Here is a 25,583-nt window from a genome sequence, read left to right as displayed (position 1 = left end):
AAGCCTTGTCCTGAGATAACACTCATTATTGCTACATCAAATGTGTTGAATCATCATTTCATCAGATTACATCAAATGTGTGAATTTTGTTTCCAAGGAGAGTGACCACTGCAGAATACTGATAGAGATGCGTGTGATTATTGCGTGCAAGGGAATGCCGGCTGTGCTGCAGTTCTAGCAAAGTCCCAGCTTAACTCTGCCCAGACACTAACCTCTTGAGTATTTTTATGATAACTATTCGAGTAGGGCAAACATAAATTATTATAGACTGTCAGTTGGAAATAAATCTATAAGTCACCTTATAGATTTAACAATTGCACAGACACACAATTGCCTAATGGCAAAAAATAAGTGAGCACTTGAAATCCTATCGGATAAACCAACTTTTTCCTTCTGCTGATCTGTATGATATTACCATTCTTTGACCAGTGTTGATTGCTTTTTGCATTCTTTGATGGGAAACTTTTTGGACTAACCTCCATATGTTAAATGTTCCCTTTCTCCCTACTCAAACTCTTACAGGCAGTAACAGTCCCCACGGAAGTCCTACTTCTCCCTTGGATAGCAACATGCTTCTTGTAATCATAGTATCTGTTGGAGTGATCACCATTGTGATAGTGGTGATAGTTGCTGTCTTCTGCACTCGTCGTACTACTTCTCACCAGAAAAAGTAAGAGTCCTGGGCAGGACTTTGCCCTCTCCTACCTTTCTCATTTCATTCTATTATTTAATCTTTTCTTTATGATTCTTTAGAGCTTATTAATTTTGAGTATTGTGGGCTGTAGAAATTCTGTTCTGAGAACATATTAGTTATGCAGTGCTGTGATGTGGGTTCAGAGAAGATAACTTAGCTGTATTGATGCATGTTATCTTCCATGTGATGATGATGTTTTTCTGCTTTTCCTAATCAGTGCTTCAGAGTTTACAAACAATCAAGATAAGAGTTCACAGGCAAACCGGGAAAATATATAGATCTGCATTTGCCCCTCTCTGAAGAGAGACTGTTGTTAAAATACTGGGATTATTTTGCGTTCTTTTTTTAAAAAATCAGCTCATGATGTTTGGAGTAATCACACCATTCTCTGGTGAATATCTTGCTGGAAGTTTAGATGGTCCTCTAAGAGCTGACATCTCTCATCATGCAGCTTCCTTTACTCCACAGAAGCAAAGGCAGAATTAATTCAGGCAGAGCAGCATGCAGAGCTGGCTGTTCTGTTTCCAAAGTTGAGCTGATACCTCTATGCCGAGCTGGGGGAACTCAGCAGCTCAGGCAGGTTCTCACTCCCGTTCTTAGCTTGTATTTCATTGTGCAATGCAGGTTTCCAAGCTGTGCATGACAGTATCTAATTTTAGATAGATTACTGGAGTGGAATCTGAACCTGGTGCTGGACCCCTTAGAAAAGTGTTCTGAAATCCTAAATATAGGTGTACAACTGAATTCTCCCCTCACACACCAGAATTAAGACTACAGCAGGGATGCTTCCATTCAGAGGCCAACGTGTCTGGCTGTGTATCACCTACATGAGAGGCTCTGTTCACTGATATTTTCAAAAATTTATTTATTCATATCTTAGCCGTTTCCAGCAAGTGTGCTACCCAGACGGAACGCCTTCCTCCGTGGTTGCCAGAATCCAAAGTGAGACGTGTGTGTACGGAGGGGAGTGTTGGAGCACTGTATTTTACTTTTCTAAAATTCCTTTGTGGCAAATGTTTGCCTCACAAACACTCTCTCTCGTTTGCTGCTGATGCTGCTCTACAACGATGAAAAAGCAAATTAGTTGGATGTGTCTGACCTGGGTAAAATGAACATTCCTGACATTAGTCTTTAGACTTAACTATCCTGTTGGGATAACTGGCTAATTCCACACTCCTCCTTACTGCTATTATTTGAGGATGTTTGTAAGCCCAGGAGTACCACACAGCATGGTTTACATACACTTCGTGTTTAGAATATTGTCTTAATAACCATAAGCACTGGAAATTTAATTTTTGTTAATGAAACCTCAAACTGTAGAGCACAGTTCTGCAGCATGTGGTAGCATTTGAGACCAAAATTATGGCATCAGAGTTGCAGAATATGCAGTGCTATGCTTTGAGATGTCAAATGTGCTTGTATTGAAAATTCAAAGCTTCCTGCCCAGTGGGTAGCTTTCACTCAGCTGGATACAGGATCTGAAAGAAATCTCAGTGAAAATTTGCCTTTTTCAACAAGTAAAAAGAAGCATACGTTTAAGAACATTTCATTTGTCTTCCTTTCCAAGGAAACGGGCTGCCTGCAAATCAGTGAATGGGTCCCATAAGTACAAAGGAAACTCCAAAGACGTCAAGCCTCCTGACCTTTGGATCCATCATGAAAGACTGGAGCTAAAACCCATTGATAAATCTCCAGATCCCAATCCAATCATGACAGATACCCCAATCCCTCGCAACTCCCAGGATATCACCCCAGTTGACAATTCCATGGATAGCAATATCCATCAAAGGCGGAATTCCTACAGAGGTGAGCTATCAGCGAGTGCTTTGATCCTAGTGTTTAAAATTAAATACATTTTACTGTATCTGGCAAAAATCACTTTCATGACATGTTATTCACTTACAGCAATACTTTTTGGTTCTTATTTTCTAAATAGTGTGTTTGTTTTGTGCTTAGTTCATCAGGGTCTGTGAAAAGGATGGATCATATATTTTAGCGAGATAACTGAGTAAGCAAGAGTTAAATCATGAATTTCCCTTGCTAAATAATGATTAGTATATATAAATAAATGATCAGAAGATCAGGTAACAAGTCTCATGTTAACCTGTTGAGAGAAGTGTGTCACAGATTATTTCAGTGGTCAAACACATAATCAAGTTAATGGTGCTTTAACCAGTTACTGCGCATATCTGAGGTTTGGGTGAGTTTTTCACTTGGTGGGTAGTAACTTGTTAATCTGGCACATCTCATTCAGACTCTTTCTGCTACCAGTCATTGCCCGGAGCTGCATTTCCAGAGGTTTGTGTTTGCCTGGCGGCCTGGAGAGTTTCTCCAGAGCCAAATAGTCTTTACGCTAACTATCCTCCTCTTCTTCACCTTCTAGTGGAGAAAGATGAAAGAACTGTTTTTATCAATTGTGAGTCAAAGAACTGCTTACAAACAAGACAGCCCTCTTTAAGTACTCTTAAGTGTAAGAGGAGGATTGAAATCACCTGATATGGTATCACAGAAGTCTTGCTGCCACAGTAAATAACCTTCAGTATTCTTCCTTCAGGGCATGAGTCAGAGGATAGCATGTCCACACTGGCAGGAAGAAGGGGGATGAGGCCCAAGATGATGATGCCTTTTGATTCTCAGCCACCTCAGCGTAAGTCTACAGCTCATCTATCCTGGCTTGGAATCGGGAGCACCCAAACGAGCCATGTTGATGCACAGGCACACACTTTCACTCGCTGTCTTCCTACCTACTTCTAGTTACTTCTGTCCTATCTGCAGTGGAAACAGTTCAAAGGAGACATACTGAATCCCTCATCCTGATTGCAGATTTAGATCAAACTACAAAGAAAAACTGGATAGCTATATTTGAGTGAGGAGTAGGAGAGCTGCAGAAGCAGGGATGAGTTAGGAATGTAGACCAACAGTCTGTCTGTCCCAGTCTCCAGCAGCGGCAACTGCAGGTGCTTTTCAGGGAGAACATATGAGCTAGGCCACTTCTATAGTCCGTTCCCCTTGTGCTCCCCCAGTGGCTACAGCTGTTAAATAGGAATGGTAGAGGGTACATCACTGCCTAGACTTCTGTTATCCATTTACTGACCTGTTGTTCACGAACACATCTAGCCCCTTTCTGAATTTGCTGGTGCTGTCTGCCTCTACTCCGCCGTGGCAGCAATTCCTGAAGTTCACTACCTGCTGTGTAATGTCCTCCTTTCTATAGTCTGATTTTAACCAACCTCCTTCATCTAGTGACTCGTCATTCTAGTCCTTCAGGATGTGGTGAAGAGCATTCTGCGGTCACCTTATCTGCTGCCTTATCTGAGTTGATAAATCTCAGTGAGATTCTTCTCCACCCTCAGCCTTCTCCTCCCCAGACTCTGTCCCCTTGATCACTTTAGTTGCCATTCTCAGTACCTTCTCTAACTTCACTACATCCCTTCTTGAGATGCAGAGAGGCCAGAGCTGCATGCACTGCCAAGGTCTTAAACAGCAGGAAAAATGTCCTCTGTCCTGTTTTCAATACTCTCCTTGCTGAATGACTTACTACATTTTGGCTGCCATTGCATATTGAGCTAATGATATCAGAGGACTTTCAACCATGACTCCAAGAACTCTCTGCTCAGTTGTAACTGCCACCTCTGAGTTCAGCATCATGTAAGTATAGTTTGGATTATTTTTCCCTCAGTGCACATTGAAGCTATACTAAAGTTCACCTGCCATCTTTTTGCCCACTGGTTTAGTCTTGTGAGCTCCTTCTGGAGCTCCTTGCCATCAACACAGCATTTGACTACACCCAAAGATCTTAGTGTTATCTACAAACTTGAAGATTTTTTTGATCATTCCCATGTGCAGGTCATTGAGAAAGATATTGATTAAAACTAGTCCCAGCAGTGATACCTGGGAGATCTCCTGATGACTCTTCTCCATCTTGAAAATTGATCATTAAGCCTTTCTCTTTGCTTCCTATCCTTTAAACAGCTTTCAGTCCTTAAAAGAGCTTTTCTTCCAACATCAGCTTAGTTTTTTTTAGTAAATGTTGCTATGCATCCTTGTCAGATGCTTTTTGAAGATCCAGATGTATTGTATCCACCAATTCCCATCTTTACTGGCACAGTTTTGAAACTTTGGCAGGTTAGTGAAGCAGGATTTCCTTTTACAGAAGCCATGCTCGCTCTAAATGACCGTGTTTACCCATGTGCACAGTGATCTTACTCATACACAGAAATGCAAGACAACTGCTGTCCCCACTGCATGGACAGCTGAGCTATTTGTGAGGCAGTCCTTGACCGGCTGCAGTTTGCAGCCCACCATCGTAAGGCAAACCAAAATCAGTATGGATTTACATAAAACACTGTAGTGGCTCAGGAGCAGCTTCAGAAGCAACTCAGCTGTCCATCCAGTAGGAGAGAGCAAGAAATCTGGGGCAATATATCACCACGTGTCTCAGAACAAGACATTTTTGAGCCAGACGCCTTATTTACTGAGCAGAAAAAATGGCTCCAAAGGAGTAACACTGCTCATTTTTTGGAAAGGATAGCAAAAGCTTGCAATACTTACAGTAGTTTTGCTCCATAATTTGTCTGTTGCACTGATTTATTGGAATGCTAAGCAGATGAATCACTGATAGAGGATGAGGTTTTGTGAGCCTGGCAGAGCAAACTTTCAAATGTGGAGAATGTCTGGTTTGTTATTCCTTGTCTGTGTGTTTTTCGTACCCTATCGATTAACGATTATTGAGCAAAAGTGCTAAGTTGGAAGTTTTGTTCTGGCAGTAGCAACATTTTAATTATTATTATAGAATATTTTAAGAATTAAACAATACTCCTAGTTTTCAAATGATGACTCTGAGATGAGAAAGGACTTTGCTAAACCTCTGAACAACTACACTGAAGCCCTGACTTAGGACACAAAAAGAACAAAAGTTAACCTGCATTGACACAACTGTGTGGCAGAATTACACAGTGCTTATTTGGTCCGAGCTTTAGACTTCCATGAGCACGTGTTCATGTTCAACCACGTAGCCAGGTAATTACCAACTCCAGCCAAGAAGCGAGTGTTCTTCTGTTCTGTGGAGTGATTTTGGGCCAGTTCGTTTTGTTTCAACTTTTTACCTTTTTGCTTTCTTTATTTACTTGAAGTAAGTGCTTGGTTTTCTTGGCCTCCGTGTGCTTTTTCAAGTAGCCTGATGACCTGATTAGCTCAGTTTGTGACTTTACTGCCGTTTGCTTGTTTTACAACTTTTTTACAAGAATAACATTTTTTTCCTTGGTTTTAAAGTAAGTAATCTGATGTTCCTTGTTTTCTTACAGTTCTACATGTATTAGGAAAGAGCGCAGGAAACTTCATTTTTACTCTGATTAGAGACTTGAAAGTTTTGTCAGCTGTCAAATACAGGTGTCTTAACAAGGGACATCGTAGTTATTGGATTCTGCTACTTTCCTGTCCTGCGCCAGATGCTGCAATGTCAGGAGTTCAGACTTGCGTGACCCCTTAATGAATTCAGACTGCAATGACCCTTCCTTTGCACTCTTCTGATATTATAAGTGTTTTTTCTCCCAATGGGATTCAGTCCTTCTGCATAAGATAAACACATATAGGAGCCAATGCTGGAGTGTGCTGAGTATGCTGCATACCGCACAGAAATTGCGTAGCAAAGTGCCTCTTATGCTAAGTTAATTTGGTGAAAAGGACACTCAGCAGCTTTTCTGATCAGTCCTGCAGAGGATGGAAAGATGTGCGACTGACACGGGTCATAAACATAGCGGTAGTACTTCTGTGGCAGTCGCATATTCCCGTTCCACCTATCGATGGTTTTCGGGCTGATCTGATTATGCTGGCAGAAATAGTTGTGGCTATGATTTTTCCTTGCAGCACCAAACCCAGCTTTGACATCCTTGTGAGAAACCAACCCTGCTGTGTTTGCTTGAAAAGCATATTTATTTTCTCCCTTTTTATTAGATTCCCTTGCCTAGAAAAAAAAGAACACACTGCGACATAGCTGGCTAGGTGTGACAGGTTAACATGATGCACTAAATGTCAATAAGAATATGTAAGGTCTTCTGGTGCCTTAGGGCTTGAGATTGTTTCTGTGACGTTCTTTGACTTTTTATCCTTTTCAGCAAAAGCTAAGAGAGCTGCTAAGTGTAGGTTTCTGTTTTATAGTAAGTGGAAACATTACTGGAATGCTTTTAGATACTTTTTTCGCATTGCAATTACATGGGTTGCATTGCCCATAACCCTGCAGAGACATTCTGAGCTCATGTTTTGATTTTTCTCAAGAGAATGCAGAAAAACTAGTTTAATATCTGCTGCAAAATTCCAGAAATAGTCTTCCTCTTTAAAGAGGAAAAAAAGCCATGTCTCTGCTCAGAACAAAGAGGGAGTAAATAAAACATGACCATCACAGCGTAGGCACTTTTGTACAAGAAAGTACTTAGAATCCTGCTGTTTTTTAGAAAACTTTGGTACGTTTCATTCCTGAACTGGTGTATCTGTTGCCTGGATTTACTAGACCCATTTGAAATTTGCCTGCTCCATAAATATTCCCAAACTCCTTCTTGGTCCAGCAGATGACTGGAGCAGAAGCTGCCCAGAAAACGTGACACTCCAGCGCATGTGTCCCTTTCTCCGCAAGCAATGCAGGTGGCAGGACCATTTAGTATGTTTAAGCCCGTGGCTGCAGATATCTTCCTGCTGTTTTTTTTTCCCCTCTCTTTAGCTTTCAAATCTAGTTTTTTACCTCTCAAATAACAGATGGGATACTGTGGTATAATGTTATAATGTGCTGACTTTTGACCCATAAGGCTATATGTGATTTAGGCCTGATAACCCAGCAAGTTAATAACAAAGCGCAGTGTATTTTGATTGTGGTTGCAGGAGAATATAGGCAATCTTTTGTATTAACATGCATTATATTGGATAATGATTAAAATATTGCTGAAACACAGCTGTAGGTCAGTGGTTTCTGCAAATTGAAGAAATTAAAATGTTTACACCCATAAAATCTTATGCCTTAAAATCTGTTCTGCCTCCTACCTTGCTGACATGTGAGACAGCTCCTGGTTTCTCTGATGACCGTTGTCTCTGCCAGGATTTCTGATCTCCAAGCTCTTGTGGTTTATTCCTCCATTTGCTGGTTCCCTGGGAGACAAAGTGGCATTTTAATCTTGCTCGAAGCTCTTAGTGAGAGTATCCAACTTTTCACTGTAACCGTTCCCTCGAGAGCTATCTGACGAGGGTGTACAGTGCAGACCTGACTGCTCAGTATTAGAGTTTGGTTCCTCTTCGTTTTGGGGAGCTTGATAATGGGGTTAGCTTTCCATTGAGGTAGCTTAATGGGAGAGAGAAATTGGTTATTCCCAATAGCTGAAAACCATTAAGTGTATTGCCTCCACTGATCAATTCACGTACTCTCTTCTGCTGACAGACTGTTTTTCAGGAAATGAGGATTCATATTTGATTAGTCAACCTCTGAGTTCAAACTGCATGCATCAAGGCAAGAAGTCTTAACTGGACTCACCACTTAAAATGGCAGATTGGGGTATCGTTCTTAGAAAACAACTTTCAAAGGCAGCACATCTGGGGAAATTTCAGAAAAGGTTCAAAAACTTAACAGCTACAACCTTATTTTTCTTTAGGGTGCTAGTGGTAGCACTGACCTTCAGCATTTCCCTCCCATTTTCTGTGTTGAGACTCTTTCTTCTGGATCATTTGAAACAATCCAGTATTTGAGTCTGCCCTAAGAACTAAATTCTGTGCGTGTTCCTCCTCCCAGCTGGGAAGCAGTGGGAGCTTGTTTTGCTATGAGCACCAGAGGGCAAGGGCAAAGGATGATTTATGCTAAGTACAAAATTCACATTCTAAAGCAGGAAAAAGAAGACAGTGAAAGAAGAAAGGGAAAAAAAAAAAAGAAGAGAGGCTTCTGGTTTGAGTGCATTGGAGGAGAGCTTTGCTAATTCTGTACAGGGGGACTGAGTAGAGCCTTTGGTGTCTTACCCTACGCTTATCATCTGTCTTGCAGTATTTAATTAAGCAGAGATGCTGCATTTGGTTACAGTGTTGAGAAATTCAATGACAGCCTGAAAGGATTTTGGAATTCGAGCTCATATGTCTCCTGTATTAGGTCCAGCATTTATAGCACAGTGTGAAATACATGGAAGTTCTGACGGGAACAGAACTTCATTATTCTCAAGTGTAACAGAAAGCTCTTGGAAGACACATGTCCAAGAGGGATGCACTTTCTGCATGGGAAAAAATGAAGAGCTCTGCCTCTTTTGTGGGTTTTGTTTCTTGGCATGGAGGGAGCTAAATACACTGCTCCTGAAACAGTGGGAAAACTGGTAATAAAGCATGTTATCTTGGTATCATTGCGAATCTGCCGAGGGGCTGGCTCCCCTGTCCGGCGGCCTTGTGGGAGAAGGGAGGGATATGGTGCATTTCAGTGTGTGTGCACGCTTGTCTGTATGTTAAGCATTTTTCTGTCTTATATTCATTCACAGCTGTGATTAGTGCTCATCCCATCCATTCACTCGATAACCCTCACCATCATTTCCACTCCGGCAGCCTCGCTTCTCCAACTCGCAGCTATCTCCATCACCAGGTCAACCCGTGGCCGCTTGGCACATCCATGTCCCATTCAGACAGGGCCAATTCCACAGGTGAGATATAAATGATCAGGTAGAATTTAATTGTAATGGCACAATGAGTGAAACGTGTAGAAATCGAAGCCTGTAAGACGCGCATGAGCTTAACTTGGTCAGTCTCCATTGTGGTGTTTTCCCAGGGAACGTGGAATCTCCCGACAGTTATTTTTCTTCCTTTCCAAGGTTATGACTCTCCTTGTGCTGAATGAAAATAAGATTAACATGATTGAGGTTTTCACATAGCAGCTGCAGCTTCAGCTAGCACTTTGTGTATCTTCTTCAGTAGCGTGAATCACAGCGTTTTCTGGTTCGTTGCCAATAAAAGATCAGGGAGGTAATGGAAAAAAATTTTTTTTTCTTTCCATGAAAAGGCAGCGGGATGGGTTTAAGTACGAACAACATCCTTGACACTTAGGTTGAGTTTTCTCCAAAGAATTTCTTGCATAGATCAGACATTGATCCTTGGGATACATGATCGTGATCATATTTTATACACACAAATTCAGATAGGAAGATTCCTCATCTTCAAGCCTTTGGCCTGGGAGTCTGAAACTTCAGTTTACATCTAATTAGAACTCGCTCGCTCACTTAATATGATAATAACTTTCCTAATTAGTTGCATTTAACGGCAAGAAAGGACAAAAGTCAGGTCTATGCTGTTGAGAGCTAATGTTAGTTAATATTGCTGAAGCACACAAAAAAATCTTGCTGTTTTTATGCAGTGTTTTCAGACTTGAAGTACAGTCGAGTGAACAGTCACTCCCTTAGTTTCTGTAATGTATCCAGTGCTTTGAAAAATTCTGAAGCACCAGTGTTGGAATCACAAATAGTTAATTTCTTGAGATGGGGGAAATTCTGGGCTTCTCTAGTTTAAGGTCTGAATTTTAATTAAGGTGCCACAGCCAGAGTTGTTTCCAGGAATATCTCAGCTGTTGATAGTCAAAGCATAAAACAATTCATGAGGCTGCAAATACACAGGCGGACGAGGTGTTCGAGGCAGAGGTTTCCCTTGTTCTGTTTATTCTGCCGGCGTAATTACAGGCGTGACAGCTCTCGCAATCCGGATCTTTGCTGGCTGTGGTCTAAGTAGGATTGCAGTGCTGTAAATTTGAGTTACCGTGTCGTCGTTCTCCTGGATCAGGGTGGAGCATGCTGCAGCCCAGCAAAGCTCGTGATTTCATTTTAGCTTTCAGCAAGCAAGGGGATTTCAAGCCTGTCTCAGAAAAATTTTTGGCTCTTTTGTATACACCACAGTGACTTTTGCTTAACATAGACCTGTTTAAGAGTTTCAATGCTTTGAAATGCTCAAGTGGAAAATGAGAATGAAGATCTGTGTTCCATGCTGTTCTTATGAGGCCAAGGCTGCTAACTACGTCCTATCACGTATAGCTGTTGCAATGCAAAACTGTTGTTTTCTTATTAGACCTGTGTGCTCTAGTGAACTCTTATGTGAGACTGGCTTCCACAAGCCAGATTGCTAAATGCTTCATTTTGCTAAGGCACAGTAATAGGCAGGGATAAAAGGAAGAAAATAAAAGGGCGTGAAGTAACATTAGATCGACTTGGGGTGTATCATTTCTGTGACTATTCAGAGTACCTTCCGGAACAATGGGAAAATGTAAATTTTTGATAAGCGTATTTTAGAAACACGGTAATCCTTAGATCAGTATCATGGCCTTGGGCAGCTGCTCAATTATGAGATATTTTTCTTTTTCTTTTTTTATTCTTCTCTGACTGAAAAAGAGCTGCAGAAAAAATATGTCTTATAATCAGAGGATTTTAAATCTGATCACTGTGTACTCATTTAGTTCTCAAGCTTATTTTGTTATTGGGCAGCTGTGGCCATTTCACCTTAAAATAGGACAGTTGCATGGAATTGGTGTTATTTGCTACCGAAATAGCTGATATATGAACTCACTTTTTAGCTTATAACAGCAATCTTGGGAAAGGTGCTTGTAAACACTGCTGCCTTGCTTCCGTCTGCCCAAACGGGAAATTTCTGTTAAAAGAAAATCAGCCACATTTTGTGTTCGTCTGTTGTAGAATCTGTTCGAAATACACCTAGCACCGACACCATGCCGGCTTCCTCGTCTCAGACGTGCGCCGACCATCAGGATCCGGAAAGCACCACGGGAACTTATCTGGCGAATGCACAGGAGGAGGACTCGGCTCAGAACCTCCCTACGGCCCACGTCCGTCCTTCGCACCCGCTGAAGAGCTTCGCAGTGCCTGCAGTCCCGCCAGCCGCTGCCACGTATGATCCCGCGTTGCCAAGCACACCGTTACTGACCCAGCAAGGTGAGCGGGGGGAACCGGCAAGAGACACTTGCCAGAAAGAAAAAGAAGGAGATTTAGGGGAAAAAAAAGAGAAAAGCTCCTTCAGGGATGACAGAGCGGGGCATCAAAAGAAATAGGTCAGAGACTGGACTGAAGTTCATTGGTATAATTTGCAAGAGCCTTTTATTTTGAGTACGTCAATAAACTCGAGGAAAATTCAAATTTAGTGTTCCATAATTTGAAGCGTTCATTTTTCCCTATTCTAATAAAACCCTTGTTATTCTTCTACTTCGAAGAGCTTTCTGAAATAGGCAGGAGAACCAATTAACTGATGCATGACTATGTGACAATTTATTTTAAGCTCCTAACCATCCAGTTCACTCGGTGAAGACTGCGTCGATCGGGACTTTGGGAAGAACTCGACCTCCTATGCCAGTGGTGGTTCCCAGTGCCCCTGACGTGCAGGAGACCACCAGGATGCTCGAGGACTCGGAAAGCGTAGGTACACTTACGCTGCCGGTGGCTTTCTTTGGCAGTGCTTATCAAACTGTGATGAATCTCTGTTCGTGGCATAGTTGTAAACTTTAGTAATGTCTGCACTGAGGCTTTCAAAGGCGGAGGATAATTAGGTTTCTGACTTCCACCAAGCGCCAATGCCTGTTAAACCTTATAAAAATCATCTAGTGCAAATTCCTTCTGCACAAGTCAGTAAATTCAGAGACTAAGTACTTAGATGTAAGCATTAGTAGTGCTTTCTAAATCTGAAAAATCACCTGTGAGCATACGTCTATTCTTAATTACACAACACTGAACAGATGCATTGCTTCCATCCCTTCCAGTCCACAAGACTCACTGAGTCAAAACTGATAAGCCTTCATCAGCGTTTTGGCTGTCCTCAGGCCATCTGAACAGAGTAATGTTCTCTAAGATTGCCTTTATTCTTGATGTGAAGAGTGTCTTTGCTTGCAGAGCTGAAGGCCTCCTTCGGTGCTCTTTGCTCTTCTGCACAGCTTAACATGCTGTGCTCATGCTCACTTTGAGGTGTCATTTATTCCTGTCATCTGTTTTGCAAGCCTGGATCCTATCGAAGTCAGGCAGCTGCTGTTTCCTCTGCTGCTGCAGAGTATCCAAAGCATGAAGTGTGGGATTGTAAAAGAATAATTTAGCATTGATGCCAAAACATTTAAATATATATAGTTTTTAGATACTTAGATGAAAGTGTCCTGACTTTCTAGGAAAACTGCAACTCTTGAGCTGCTTTGGGAATCAGACAGCTTGTAAGAAGTCAGGATGTTCTGGGTATCAGGCACTGGTTTCCTTTGAAATTGTAGGAGTTATTTTATATAACATTATATATATTAGTGTCACTGGAAATGCTTATTTTGAATGATTTTTTTTCTTGTTTCCTTGTTCTCCTTTCCCTTTATCGCGTTGCTGTTGTCTCTAATTCACTCCCTTGATTTTATTTCTGTATCAGTGTTATGGAGACTGTACACATGCTTGATTTGGTGCACTTTGGCCCTTCGATCTATTCATCACTCCTATGTCATTCGTTTTTTCTCTCGTCAGTAGAGAACACGATTTGTAGGGACTTAAAGACATTAATGAACAGAATTCAGTAAGGATTTATTGATAATAGGTCTTACCTATTAAAATAAATTTGATAAAGATAGTGTAGTGGAATAGATTTCTCTGGGCATTTCAACTAATACTGTATCTTCATTAATAAATTAGTACAATATAAAATCACCACAGTACACTTTATGTACTTGTTAAATGATGAGTTTTGAAAAGTAATTAGAATTAGAAAATCATTTGAATTAGTTTTATGAGAGCCTGTAGGAGCGAGTCTGATTTTGTGTTTACTTCCAGCTCACTGCTTTTTATCACTGTTGCTAGCTGGCAAATAACCTTGTTGGACACAGGACAGAGAGGACTTTCCTGGTACAAAGCAGGCTAGATTGCTTGGTAAACTAAAAGTGGCTACAGCTCCATTTCTATCTAAGTGAAAGCAAAGGTTTGTAAGAAGCGAGGGAGGTGAGATTACACTGTCAGGTTTGAGGACTCCACTCTGGGAAAGACTCCAGTTTTGCAGTACACTGTCAACTGAACAGTAGCTTTTTAATATCATGCATATTCATTTTATTTATTATTTATTACTATATTTACATTATAACTGTTTGGTGTATTAATATATATATAATATAGTATTAGGCTCTAGTCTGAAAGTCTAATAATGTACCTCAGATTTAGAGAGCAGAACCTATGAAATAAGAGTGCAGGAGTTTTGTTGCTTCTAATTTTGCATTGGCACGGCTGGTAGTGCAATACCATGTGGAGCTCTGGCTTGCTTTCTATGAAAATGCTGTTGAGAGAGTGAAGAGGGTTTGGAGAAAAAGTGCAAGAATGACTTAAGGGTTGAAAACTACACAGTACGGTGGAAGACTTGATCAGCTTAGAAAAGGTTTTGAGGTAAACTGGTTTGTGGTATCTACATACATGCATTGATAATGGAATTATGATAGTTCACAAACAATTTAAGACTATCTAGAAGCTGAAGCTAGAAAATTGAGGCTAGAAATGGAGGATGATCTTTTTAGCAGCATAAATGATTTTAAAAACTATTGCGCTAAAGTGATTCCTGACATTTTTTCACCTAACCGAGGAAGATTTTTCTAAAATATCTACTTTATTTAAATTGAAGGTGTTATCTTGAAGCTGGAATTGATATGAGGAAACCAGATAAGATGATCACAGTCTTACAATCAATTATCGCAAAAATATCTGCACTTGGAAATGGAAAGTGGTTTCAAGTTATTAATTCCTGGAAATCCCAATAAATCTTGTTCATGTGTCAGGGTCACAGTCTACACCAGAATCACTGATCATTTCTTCTTACTCCTTTTTCTGTCCCTCTCTAAAGAAAGCAAGTTATCCTGTCAGTAACTAACTACCTCTTTGAAAAATCCTCCCGCAGAATTATGAACCGGATGAGCTGACCAAAGAGATGGCCCACCTGGAAGGACTTATGAAGGACCTTAATGCCATCACTACAGCATGACCGCCTTCACCAGGACATGACTCCAAATCCAGTTTCACAAGTCTTGGGACTCAGCCTTGGAACACAAGGAATTGTACAGAGAAAAAACAAAAAAAGAACAAAAAAAGAGGGACAGCACATGAGAGCATACACAGAAAGCAAACGAACCGACCAGTGCATTTGTGCTACGGCTGGTCAAAGAGGTGACCCGGCTTGTCGTCACCCTGCAATGAAGTCATTGCCAAGTTGAATTCTAGTTACCTGCTGAGACCATGCAGGATGGGACGCATCAGGCTGAAATCTAGCATCCAGACAAAAGGAAGAAAAGTGGACTTGACTTTTTTTTTCTGGTCAGGTTTTGTCTCAGTGGTGTGATTGCCCTGCCTTTTCAGTGTTGGACATTCGCATTTATGTACAATTTTATTTGTGTTTTTATTTTATCTTTTTTTATAAAAAGGAAAAAATATTGTAATCAAAAAAAAAAAAACGAAACTGTTGTTTTCCACAGCCTAGACTGACGTTTGACTGCTTGTTCTATTGTGTATGAAAATTCATTGCCAGCGTGGGTTGTTCTGTTTTGTTTTTTATTCCGCGTATAATTATGTCCCCTTCTGGCAGTTAATCCATGGCCTTTTGGGATGCTGCACTGCTATTTGTAAGCTTTTTTATTATTTTTATATTATAATTATTAAAAGCCTGACTTTCTCCTCTCATCACTGTGAGATTACCAGTCTGTTTGAATTGAAATGTAATTTGAAAGGCTTGTTTGTCGCTTTTTGTGCAGTTTCAATATTTTGAGTGGGGAAAAGTAGATGGGGAAGGGGAGGGGAGCCAGGGGAAGGTTTCATTATTGTTGTTTTCTTGTCTTTCTATACTGACTTGAAAGACCGAAGAAAATGAGAGCATCTTCTGTAACGTCTTTCCTTGTAACTTCAGCATACTGTGTCTCTGGTTCCTGAATTGCAGTGAGAGTCTCATTTAGAAACTTAAAAAAAAATTTTCCTTCTGTAAAGTAGGGTTCCTTATGTTTAGATGACACTACAGCTTATTTTGGCAACAGTGCTCCGTTTTGTTGTTGTTTGTTAGTTTAAAGATCACCTCATGAAACGTTAAGGTGCAAATTGAGCGCTTGTTCAGCACGGAGAACTTACTTAGCACAGCAGCCGCGCAGCGCACAGCACTTCTCTGCCGGCGGCCGGGGCCGAGCTGCCGCGGCGCCCGGAAGCAGAGAACTGGGGCCCTCTGGTACTCAGCAGCGTATCAGATCATGCCATGCCTTCGAAAGCGCAACACGGCCACAGGATCCTTCAGCAGCAGGTCCGATCCCGGTGCAATTTCTCTCTCCCAGGCCAGTTAAACGGTGCTCTGAGACGAGCCCTCGTCAGCGCAAGGGTTCTCGAGAGACATAAGCAAGGCAAAATGTATTTTTTTACGCTTTTGAAACCTTTTGAAAGAAAACAGTATTAGTGACTCAGGTGCTGTTCTAGAAAGGAAGGAAAGTTGAAAGGGAACTCCTGCACAAGGGGGAAAGAAAATGCTTTTTATTTTCTCCTTGTGTGATGGCTTGGCTCTGCCATCCTCTGTGATGAGGAATGGCATAAAAGGAAGAACTGTATTTTAGTAAAAAAGAAAAAAAACAAAACCCAGCTGCCCAAGAAACTCATGCATATTTTCATTTTTAAGATGAAAGGAAACCCCAAACTTTCACCTGGAGAATCTGTTCCTCCCGAGTGAGTGGATATACGATCTTGAGAGCTCAGCGATAAGGATGGAGGAAGCGCAGCCGGCAGGCGTTGCGGATGCAGAGCACGTCTGACACAGTGCCCAGCTCCTCCGCTGGATGGCTGCGCCTGTTGGGACATGAACAGCAAATACGAGAATGTGTCTAGATGAAAAAAACAAACAAAAAACCCCCACAAAAACCACACCCGTGATAGCTTTTTTTTTTTTTTTTTTTTTTCTTTCCCCCTCCTTTTATCCATTTGACTAAAGCTGAACTCTGGGCCAATTTTCGTAGACCCTGCGCTAAGGGAAAGGAGACCCAATGAATCGTCCCGCACAGCCACAGGGATTTGGGTTGTAGTTTTACTTCCTTTCTTTTCCCGGACTCTTTGTGTTGCCATTTCTAGCAGACTCGCTGGGTTTATTTATTATTTGAGGGAGGGGAGGGAATTAATTGGAGCACCATGGGCCACCTAAAAAATAAAAATAAAAAAATCATGTTTGGACTTTTAATCGATACAATTCAGGGCAAAATAAGCTACAGAATATGTATTTAAATAATAAAGTACACACCCTGTCCTGAAAGGAAGGGTATATGTTTTCCTTTGCCTATTTTTTACCTATACCCAAAGAAATACCATCATACATACACAGTATTCTTAGCTGGTGGGTCTTTGTGAATATTACTTATGTATAACACCATGAATGTTAATATTGTCATTGAATTTGGGGAGGGGAATATTTTTAATGATAAAACAACTGTTCAAAGTTGGTTTTTTAAGGTTAAACTAAAAAAAAACATTTATTCAATTCAGTGTACAATCTGTATTGCACTTTTTCACATTTTAATGCTACGTTTTCTTACATATCCTGTGATTTTAAATTTGGAACATTGTGTATCCTTGTAGTGTCATAGTCGAGCTGTTAAGTGGCAGCTTCCCTCAGAGATGCTTGGGGAAAAAAGCAAACCTGTATATTGTTTTATGATTCTCATGTAGGATAATTTTGAGGACTGCTGTAGACGTCTACCTTTCTGTACAATTTTTTTGCTTTTCTGTAGTATTTGCTGTATACTCTATGGCTTTTTTTAAATAACTTCATGTTTATTATTTTGTATTGGATATCCAATACACTTTTTTTAATCCAATCAAATTCTGGTCTGCTTGGAGAGTTTGTTCTCTTTTTAATTATTCCTGTGCCTTTTTTCTTGATTATCTTGGTGACCAGGTTTGGAATTTTACTTACTTACACTTTTTTTGGTTGCGGTTTGACAGGTTGCCTCTTCCAGAGAACGAAGAGGAACAGGACACTTGCTTATTCCCTCCGTCCATGCATGCACAATTGCAAAAATATCACCCTCTAACAAGCAAGCATCAAGAGGGAGGGATTTCAGATCAGTTAACTACCTTTCAGAGAATATCCTTAGTAAATCAGTAAATCACAGAAGAGTATTGGGCACTTTCTGGTGTAGATTTCAAAGTGCTGTAATTGTTATCCACATGCTTGCTCCAGTCCCTTTACCTTAAATACCCACTTAAATACTCACTCTTAAATACTTACAAGACTCACACTGGTGAACAGCGAGTTTCCTCTCTGCCAGCTAGCCAGTTCCCCAGCTACGTGAGTCACATGTTCTTGGAGGAGTCGGACCATTCCTTGTCCTGACCTCTGCAAACAGATACAAACTACTGCAAATACCCCCGATTTTGCTGGTCAGATTCTTCTCACAGGGAAATTTTGCAAGCCTGCTGGGGTCTCGGATGGGAACCAGTCTCCAGCTTCTCCTGAAGGACTGTCACGTCTCTGCAGTTGCACGGGGCCTGCCCAGCCGTGCTGGAAGTGGTGGGGTGCATGCGTGTATGCGTGCAGGAGCAGAGACGCTGGGACTAAAGGCACTCACTCAATTGCAGTGTCACGCAGCACCTCTGAGCTGATAGAGCAAAAATTGTGACCTCTACTTACTAGCCTCTAGATTTAGAAGTTAAAGAATTATTTCTTGCTAGGTTGGTCGGTGTGCATAATTTGCTGCGATACATGCTTTGCATATCAAAGCAGATGAAGAGGTGGCAGGTTTATGAGGTGTTTATAAGGGTCAAGCGGCCCATTTTAAGCTAGGCAGAGGTAGCATTACCTGCTGTGACTTGTCCCCTTCCTGTCCAGCGGCGGCAGCCCGGCAGTGCAAGGCAGGGACACTAGAGGGCAGCGATGCCCTGCTGGTAAAGCCACAAAGCAGAGCAGCGACTTACACGAGTTCTGCATCTACCTGGAAGAGGATAAAGTGTTTCTCTTCAGCCTAGGTGAAGGAGACCAACGTTATGCTGCTTTCTTGTTAGTAGCCGTATATCAGTGAACTCATGCAGCAAACTATTTTTCATGCCTAGTTGTGGCCTTCCTTGATAGCACTTAGGTTTCCAACACAAAAGTTGTTGGGGTTTGACTTACTATGATTCAAACAGCCTAGTTAAATTGGTGTCACACTTCCAGGCTTTTTCCCCCATTAAGAATGGCCTTCTCGCTTGATGTAAATTGAGACTGGATTTAAACTAAATCACAGCAAGTCACTGTCACTCTCAAGTAAGCATATTCCTATGGGGGCTCATCATGGTTTAACTAAACTGCCTTAAACTGCCAAAATGCTAAACCAATACAACTCTTTCTCCCCGACCCAACATGGGCTTCAGACAGGTTAAACACGGCTGCTCACTAGACACGTGGGTGTGAATGAATACATACAGCCTGCGTGACTCCTAGTGAGAGAAGCCAGCTGCTGAGATGAGCTGTGACTCTTTAGACCCTGCTATAAACACACGCAGAGCCCAATTCCTGCCACTGAAAGGCTCACCAGCTCTCCAGGGTGATGGACGCTATGGAAGTCAAGGGGACCCTCGTCCTAACACAGGCAAGAAAATGTCCAGGGCTGGTGGGGCAGAGGCAGCAGACAAGCCCGCCAGTAGCTGCAGCTTTGGAAAAGGCAAGCAGACCCTTGGCAGGCCCTGTGTGGAAAGGTGGCACCACGAACAGGGTACGAGTGAAAGGGCAGGAGAAGGCAACACCCACAGAGCCAGACTGTGCACCTGCCTTCTGAGAAGCAGGAAAACCTGGACATGGCAGATTGCCAGGGAGAAGGCCTAAAATTCAGTGAGGTGGAACAAAGTAGGAGCAGGGCTAGCTCCAGCCTGCTCTGAGGGCTCCTGGCCACCTTGCTGTGGGGAAAACGTCCCCCCACTCCATCGTGCTGGGCAGCTGAGTCTCCCAGAGCAGGACGCCCTGCCTGTGCAGTTACCTAGCTCATTTCCCTGCCACAAGCAGGCCTGGTGGCAGCTGCACTAGGACCATAACCTCTTCCCTGCCCTTTCACAAAGTGACAATTGACTTTTGTGCAGTTACCCCCCAACTCAGGGCCTGCTCCACCACCTCTTTCGCCCCTTTGTCCCCCTTTCCCAAGGCTTTTCTTTTCCAGCACACACTGTCCTTCCTCTCCGAGGGAGAGTGGCCAAAACGGCCGGTTCCCAAAGGACTGCAGTTCAGAGCAAACCCTAATTTTCCTTGGTAACTTCTTAGGAGGAAGTTCTCTGTTCCCAGCCCTGACTGCCTCAGGGGATCCCACCCGTAGGCAGCTGCCAAGAGGCCACTGGGGCGCTGCAGGGTGCTCAGCCCACAGGAGCTGGGCTTGGCGATGGTTCAACCACAGTCATTTTGTTCAACACGTAAGCGGCTCCACCAGCGATGCCACCGCCAGCCTCGGAGACGTGGTGAAGCGCTGCGCTAGCATCCGCGGCGCCCTGTCCCCTGCCGGGAGCGGTGCCCACCCGCTCTTCCCCTCTCAAAGCCTGAGGTTTCTGAACCGATGTCACCCCCGGGCAGGCCTGGGCGCGGGTGTGCTGGGCTCAACCCCGGCTGCCGGGCGGCTCGGCAAAGGCAGAGCCTGGGGGAATGAAATGAGACGTGCCAGCGATGTGGCAGGAAGCGCATCACACACGAACTTCACGCACATCGGCAGTGCTCACCCCCAGCACATCCCCGGCCGGGGAAGAGCGCTCGCCGGGCTGCTGCTCTGCCTGGAGCTTTTGCTGCGCCCGTGTTTCCCTTCTTTCACTTCAGGATGGCAGTCAACGTTTCGAGCCCCCACAACGTCATCGGTTGGTAAAGCCGGGACAAGGTCCTCGCCCCTGGGCGCCAAACCTGAGGGGAAAAGAGAGCACACGCCACTTACAGCCCCGGCCGCCGAGGGAGCTGGGGCTCGCCGCGGGGCTGCCGCGGGGCCCTGCCCTACGCGCAGCCCCCGCTCAGGGCCGCTCACGGGGAGCGGGGGGCTGCTGCTGCCGGGCTCTGCCACGCAGCCGGTCCCCTGAGACCCCCTGGCCCCGGGGAGGCACCGCCGTGGGGGATCGTGGGACACGGGGAGGCAGCCCACGTCCTCCGGGACACCTGCACTCGGCAAAGCCCGGCCCCGGCATCTGCAGGGAAAACCCGCGGAGGGCCTTGGGGGTTTCCTCTGCGAGACGAGGAGACCGGCGAGGGCCGCGGGCCCAGCCCTGCCGAGGGGTCCCCATCCGGCCTCGCCGGCCCCTTCCTCCCCGACGGCTCCGGGCAGCCCAGCCTCCTCCTCCTCCGGGAGGAAAGCACCAGAGGAAAGCACCAGGCCTGATTTCCACAACCCGGCTCCTCCGTGGGCCCCGTTGCCGTGGTAACGGCATCCACTTAATCCGGCCAAGCGCCGGGCTGATGGAGGCGAGGGCTGGCTTCCCTCCGCCGCGGGGGGCTTCTCCCAGCTGCTGCTATTGCCTCAGGCGGCATGGACCCCCCCGCCGCGCCGCCCCGGCCCCTCGCAGTCCGTGGCTGAGGAGCTGCAGCCTCGTGACAAAATAAATAAATAAATAATAAAAAAATCCGTCACTGGCAAAGGGCACGGAGGTGTCTGCAGCGAGCGGCTGCTGGGAAGCCATCCCTGCTTGCAGCTCTGCGCCTCTCCCCCAGCCCCAGCCCCCTCCGGAGCCGCTGCTGGCACCCCCGGCACCTCCATCGTCCCCACCCGGCAGGGCCCCGAGCTGTCCCCGGGTGCGCCTGCCCCCCGCGAGCCGCTCGTGGCCAGCGGCGCTTGGGCTCGTCCGGAGGATGGGGACGAGCTCGGGCTTCACCGGGGACGTCGCAGCGAGGCCGTTGCACGGGGACGCAGCAAAGCCCGGCTGCCCGGGGGTGCTGAGCCGAGGCCGCGCCAGCCCCGCGCGGGGCTGCTGGCAGCCCCGGGTGGGGGGGAAGGGGAAGAAGCGCTGCAGGGCTGGGTTCCCCCCGGGGGAGCGAGGGTGCAGGGAAGGGGGGGCGAAACCAAAAGGACGAGGCAGCCCTGGGCACAGGGCTGGGGCGGGAACGCTGGCTCCAACGGGGAATTGCAGCACAGTCCCGGCCCCAACCCTGCTGGTGCCCAGAGGGCCGAAGGACAGGGCCTGCAGCCCGGTTACCAACCTGCCGCAGCACTCGGCGCCTTCCGGGCGCTTCCAGCCCACCATGCCTGGGGCCACCCCGGGTGCATGGATGGTTGCCAGAGGCAGCACAAAGTCACGGCTTGGCCTGTCCCCACCGGCAGCTCCCAGCAGGCAGGAATTAGCAGGGCCGACAGCACCCTCCAAAAGGTAGGATGCAGAGCAGCCCCTCCCCCCCCCCCCCCCCCCCCCCCAAAAAAAAAAGGTCCCTATGCCCCCTCTTACCTGGCCACAACTCGGGGAGGCTGCTGCTTGCTGCAAGGAGCCGAAGCCACGAAGCGCCGTTCCCACCTCCCCCAGGTGCTTCCCACGTCCCTCCCCAGGGCCGGCTCCCCTTCCAGCTGCAGGCCGTTAGCCTGAGGGCCTCCCTCAGTGCCGTGGGCTGGATCTCGCCCCCTCATGAGGTGTCACTCGGAGGCAGGCCTGGAAACGTGGGGCTGGGCAGCGGTGGAGGACAGGGGACCTAGCGGGACGGGGACCGGCCCTTTCAGACCGGGACCCGGTTCGGCGCTGTGCAAAGCGTGCCCTGAGCCACCGAGACCTGGCAAAACCCCGCAAGCCAACAACGGTGTCACGACGAACCAGGGCTGGATGCTGAGCCCCCAGCGCTCGTGACTCCCGGGCTCTCAAGGGGGGGTTCCTAAATCCCCCAGGCTGGCTTGGTTTGGGTGGTTTAGGTTTGTTTTTGTTTAAACAGATGTGGTTTCTTAATCCTCACGGGGCAGAGAGAAGCTGGAAAAAAACTGCTCCCATGTTCAATCAGGGAGCAGTAAAAAGACGCAAGAAATTTACTCACAAATGTTAAAAAAAAAAAAAAAAAAAAAGGACAAAACCCCCCAAAGCCTGTCATAACACTTGAACCAAACCCTAGGATTTTGGAGACGGTTTTGCTGGGGAGCGGGGAGGAAGGATGAGTGCGCCAGGCCGTGTGTCCATGCACACTTGTGCCTCCAGCTCTCCCCACTGCTCCCTGGGGCACCTGCAGCCCCTCCAGGCTCCCTCGGCATCGCTCTCTGGGGTCGCGCTCGAGCCTGCTTGCTAAAGCGGATTAGACGCTGCAGGTACAGCATCCTTCCAGAGCTAGACACGTATCTCCTCAGTTGCCACAGCCTCTCCGGAGGCACAAGGCACTGGCTTGTAGTGACATGAAATCCCTCGTGTCCTGGCACTAAATTTTTACTACAAACCACAAACTGCAAGAAGGGCCCAAGGCAGCAGAGAGAAGGTTAATAATCCCTCCGGGACACTGTTCGTGCCTGGCAGTGCAGCCACAAGCTACAGATTTGGCTCTGGCCAGCAAACGTGCCTCCCCCTGCCCCATGTGCCCCCCCTCCCCCCCCCCCCAGGCTGGCCGGGGGGGGGGGGGGGCTGTGTCCCTTGCAATACCGTCAGGCAGGTCCTAGGGAGGGATGCAAAAATCCTCACGAAGGAGGAGCAGCGAAGCCCTGTCTCCATCTTTCCTCCCTCCCTAGGAGCAAGACGTCACTCCCAGATCTGCTAGACCTTTCTAACTGCGGTGGGTTTGCGCCAGGCTGCGCGCCCGGGCGTGCTGTGCCCCCCGCGCCGGCGGTAGGGGTCACCTCACCTCGCCAAGGTGACCGTTTCCCGGGTGGGAGGCAGCTGGGCCACCCGGAGCACCAGCGACGGCAAGGAGCAGCTCCCCTCTGCGGCTCCCGCCGCTCTCGGGAGCCACGAGCACGCCGGCACCAAACGGCCGCGGCGAGGAGCTGACAGCGACAGGCATGCGCAAGGCCGGAGCTGACAGCAGCCGTCGGCCGCAGCAGGAGGCCGGCGAGGGCGGACGAGACACCCGAGCGCGGGGAGGGCGGCTGGCCGTGCCCTCCCACGAGCCATGCCCGCACGCGGGCTCCGACAGCGGAGGGGGGGGCGCGAGCCCGCTGCTCCGGAGAGCTGCTGGGAGCTGCGTGTGGGCGAGGCGCAGCCATTCCCATCACGGCTGAAGAAAGCGTGTGTATAGAAAATAAAATAAAAGGGGACGGGGGGCAGGGAATGACCCAGAAGAGCTGTCTGATTTGCAGCACAGGCAGGCTGAGTAGCTTCCCAGACCGGGGAAGACATTCAGACACGCAGGCCTGGGAGATGCCGTTAACAGCTTCCCGCCCAGCCCTGCGGCGCGGCTTCGGGCAGCTCCCGTGCTCTCCCCAGCAGCAGGCCAGGGCACACGCGGCGCGGCGGGCTTCGCGGGCGCGTGTCTGGAGGAGGTAATCAGCCCCGTACACGTGGCCCTGCAGCGCCAGTGCCAACGGGGCACGCGGGAGCCTCCGCAGCTCACGGCGGGCGGGCAGGCACAAGAGGTCACCCAGCGGCAGTCCTAGCAAGGGCCTGGCATTCGCTGGGCTAAAGCTCCCACTTTAAGCTATCCAGCTGCTCTTTCTGCTCCACTAAAACAGAAGAGCATCCGTCCCTTCTGAGAGACTTCATTCAGTGTCTTTTCTCATCAGGTGCCTGCTAGGAGGTGGACTTGAGCAGAACAGTCACTGCTAGTGATTAGGGTCAGCTGGTAGCTGGAGGCTGAAAGGCAGCTGGTTTGCAATACCTCTTTAGGGAAAAAAAAGAAATCAATTTTCCTTCAAATGCAAGTGGCAGAACCCAGTTAGGATTTTCTTCCTTTGATTTGCCAATTGTAGATGTCACTGTACTCAGCTCCATCAAAATCACAGCTTAGAGTGAAATTGGGGCTTAGACGCCGGTTCAGTGTGCTGTAATTAGTGAGTCAAAATGTGTGAGGCCTCTGCAAATAACTTACGTGACGAAGCCTGCATGCACATCATCATGGGTGAAAATTCAACCCCTTTTCACTAACAGGGGAGCAGGCAGTGGGGGAACTTGTCTGAAGATGCCTTGCCAAGCCAGGCAGCAGCCCCTGGGGCTGCCGGGAGCAGAGCACGGCACAGCACAGAGCCCTTGCAGCAAAACCTCACCTTTCCATCAGCCACCTCCGCAGCCAGCGGAGCGCGGTGCCTGGCAGGGACGGGGCGGGGGCACGTTGGAAAGGCCTCGGCCCTGGTGTGGCTCTGGTCGCAGCACAGCGCTTGGCTGCCCCCGGCTTGGCTTCACCGCGGTGCTGCTAATGGGGTCAGCGGGGAGAGTGGTGCTGGCAGCAGCAGCCCACATACAGGGTCACCTGTGCTTCCTGTGAGGCCACCCTGCTCAGCACCTTAAACAGGGAAAACCCTTGGCCCCCAGATTTCAGCGCCAGCAGCCTGCGCGCAAGCTGTGGCTCTGGGAACAGGGATCTGCCCGTTCAGCGAGCAGAGCCCCACCGAAAGGGGGTGGCTGTGCCTTGGTGCCAGGGCCTCAGTATGTTCCGGGACACTTCCTCCCCCCGGCCAGAAAAGCAGTGTCCAGCCAAACCTGTTCACCTGAGCCATCACCTGCAAGGAGGATGGTCTCATGATGTGTCTGCACAGCTTGATTTAATTTCTGCAGGTTTCTTGGTGTGGGCTTGAGCCTAGAAACCAAAGTGGCTCCTGGTCACACCCTGGCTGAGGGACCGCGTGCACACTCACAACCTAGCATCGCAAACTGAGCGTTTCCCTGCATGGGGAAAGGGGGCAAAAAGAAGGAATCTGAGCTACCTGCCAAGCTTCGCATGGGCTCTCTCAGGTGCCTTGTGCAAAGAGAAAACTGTGACCTTGAGATGAGCACGGCTCAGAGCTCACAAGCTGTGTCACCACACTCAGCAGGTGCCTGTCACATCCTCTCCCTCCCTG

General features: G+C 46.7%; 1 protein-coding gene across 5 annotated transcripts in view; it reads left to right on the top strand.

The window, feature by feature from the left end:
• Positions 1-17,521, top strand: part of NEO1 (neogenin 1) — a 215,473-nt gene extending 197,952 nt beyond the window's left edge. For 3 of the 5 annotated variants that reach the window (XM_067305448.1, XM_067305447.1, XM_067305445.1), the window contains 7 exons: positions 523-670; positions 2,262-2,500; positions 3,249-3,341; positions 9,187-9,345; positions 11,374-11,628; positions 11,969-12,105; positions 14,585-17,521. In XM_067305448.1, coding sequence (XP_067161549.1) covers positions 523-670; positions 2,262-2,500; positions 3,249-3,341; positions 9,187-9,345; positions 11,374-11,628; positions 11,969-12,105; positions 14,585-14,668 — 1,115 coding nt within the window. In that variant the 3' untranslated portion in view covers positions 14,669-17,521. Of the gene's footprint in view, positions 1-522; positions 671-2,261; positions 2,501-3,248; positions 3,342-9,186; positions 9,346-11,373; positions 11,629-11,968; positions 12,110-14,584 lie in introns of all 5 variants that reach the window. The other 2 variants (XM_067305449.1, XM_067305450.1) reach the window with 2 other exon arrangements.
• Positions 17,522-25,583: the final 8,062 nt, after the last annotated feature.

The sequence above is a fragment of the Apteryx mantelli genome, chromosome 15, assembly GCF_036417845.1.
Source record: "Apteryx mantelli isolate bAptMan1 chromosome 15, bAptMan1.hap1, whole genome shotgun sequence".
Classification (NCBI taxonomy): Eukaryota; Metazoa; Chordata; class Aves; order Apterygiformes; family Apterygidae; genus Apteryx; species Apteryx mantelli.
This window is presented reverse-complemented; position numbering and strand designations above follow the sequence as displayed.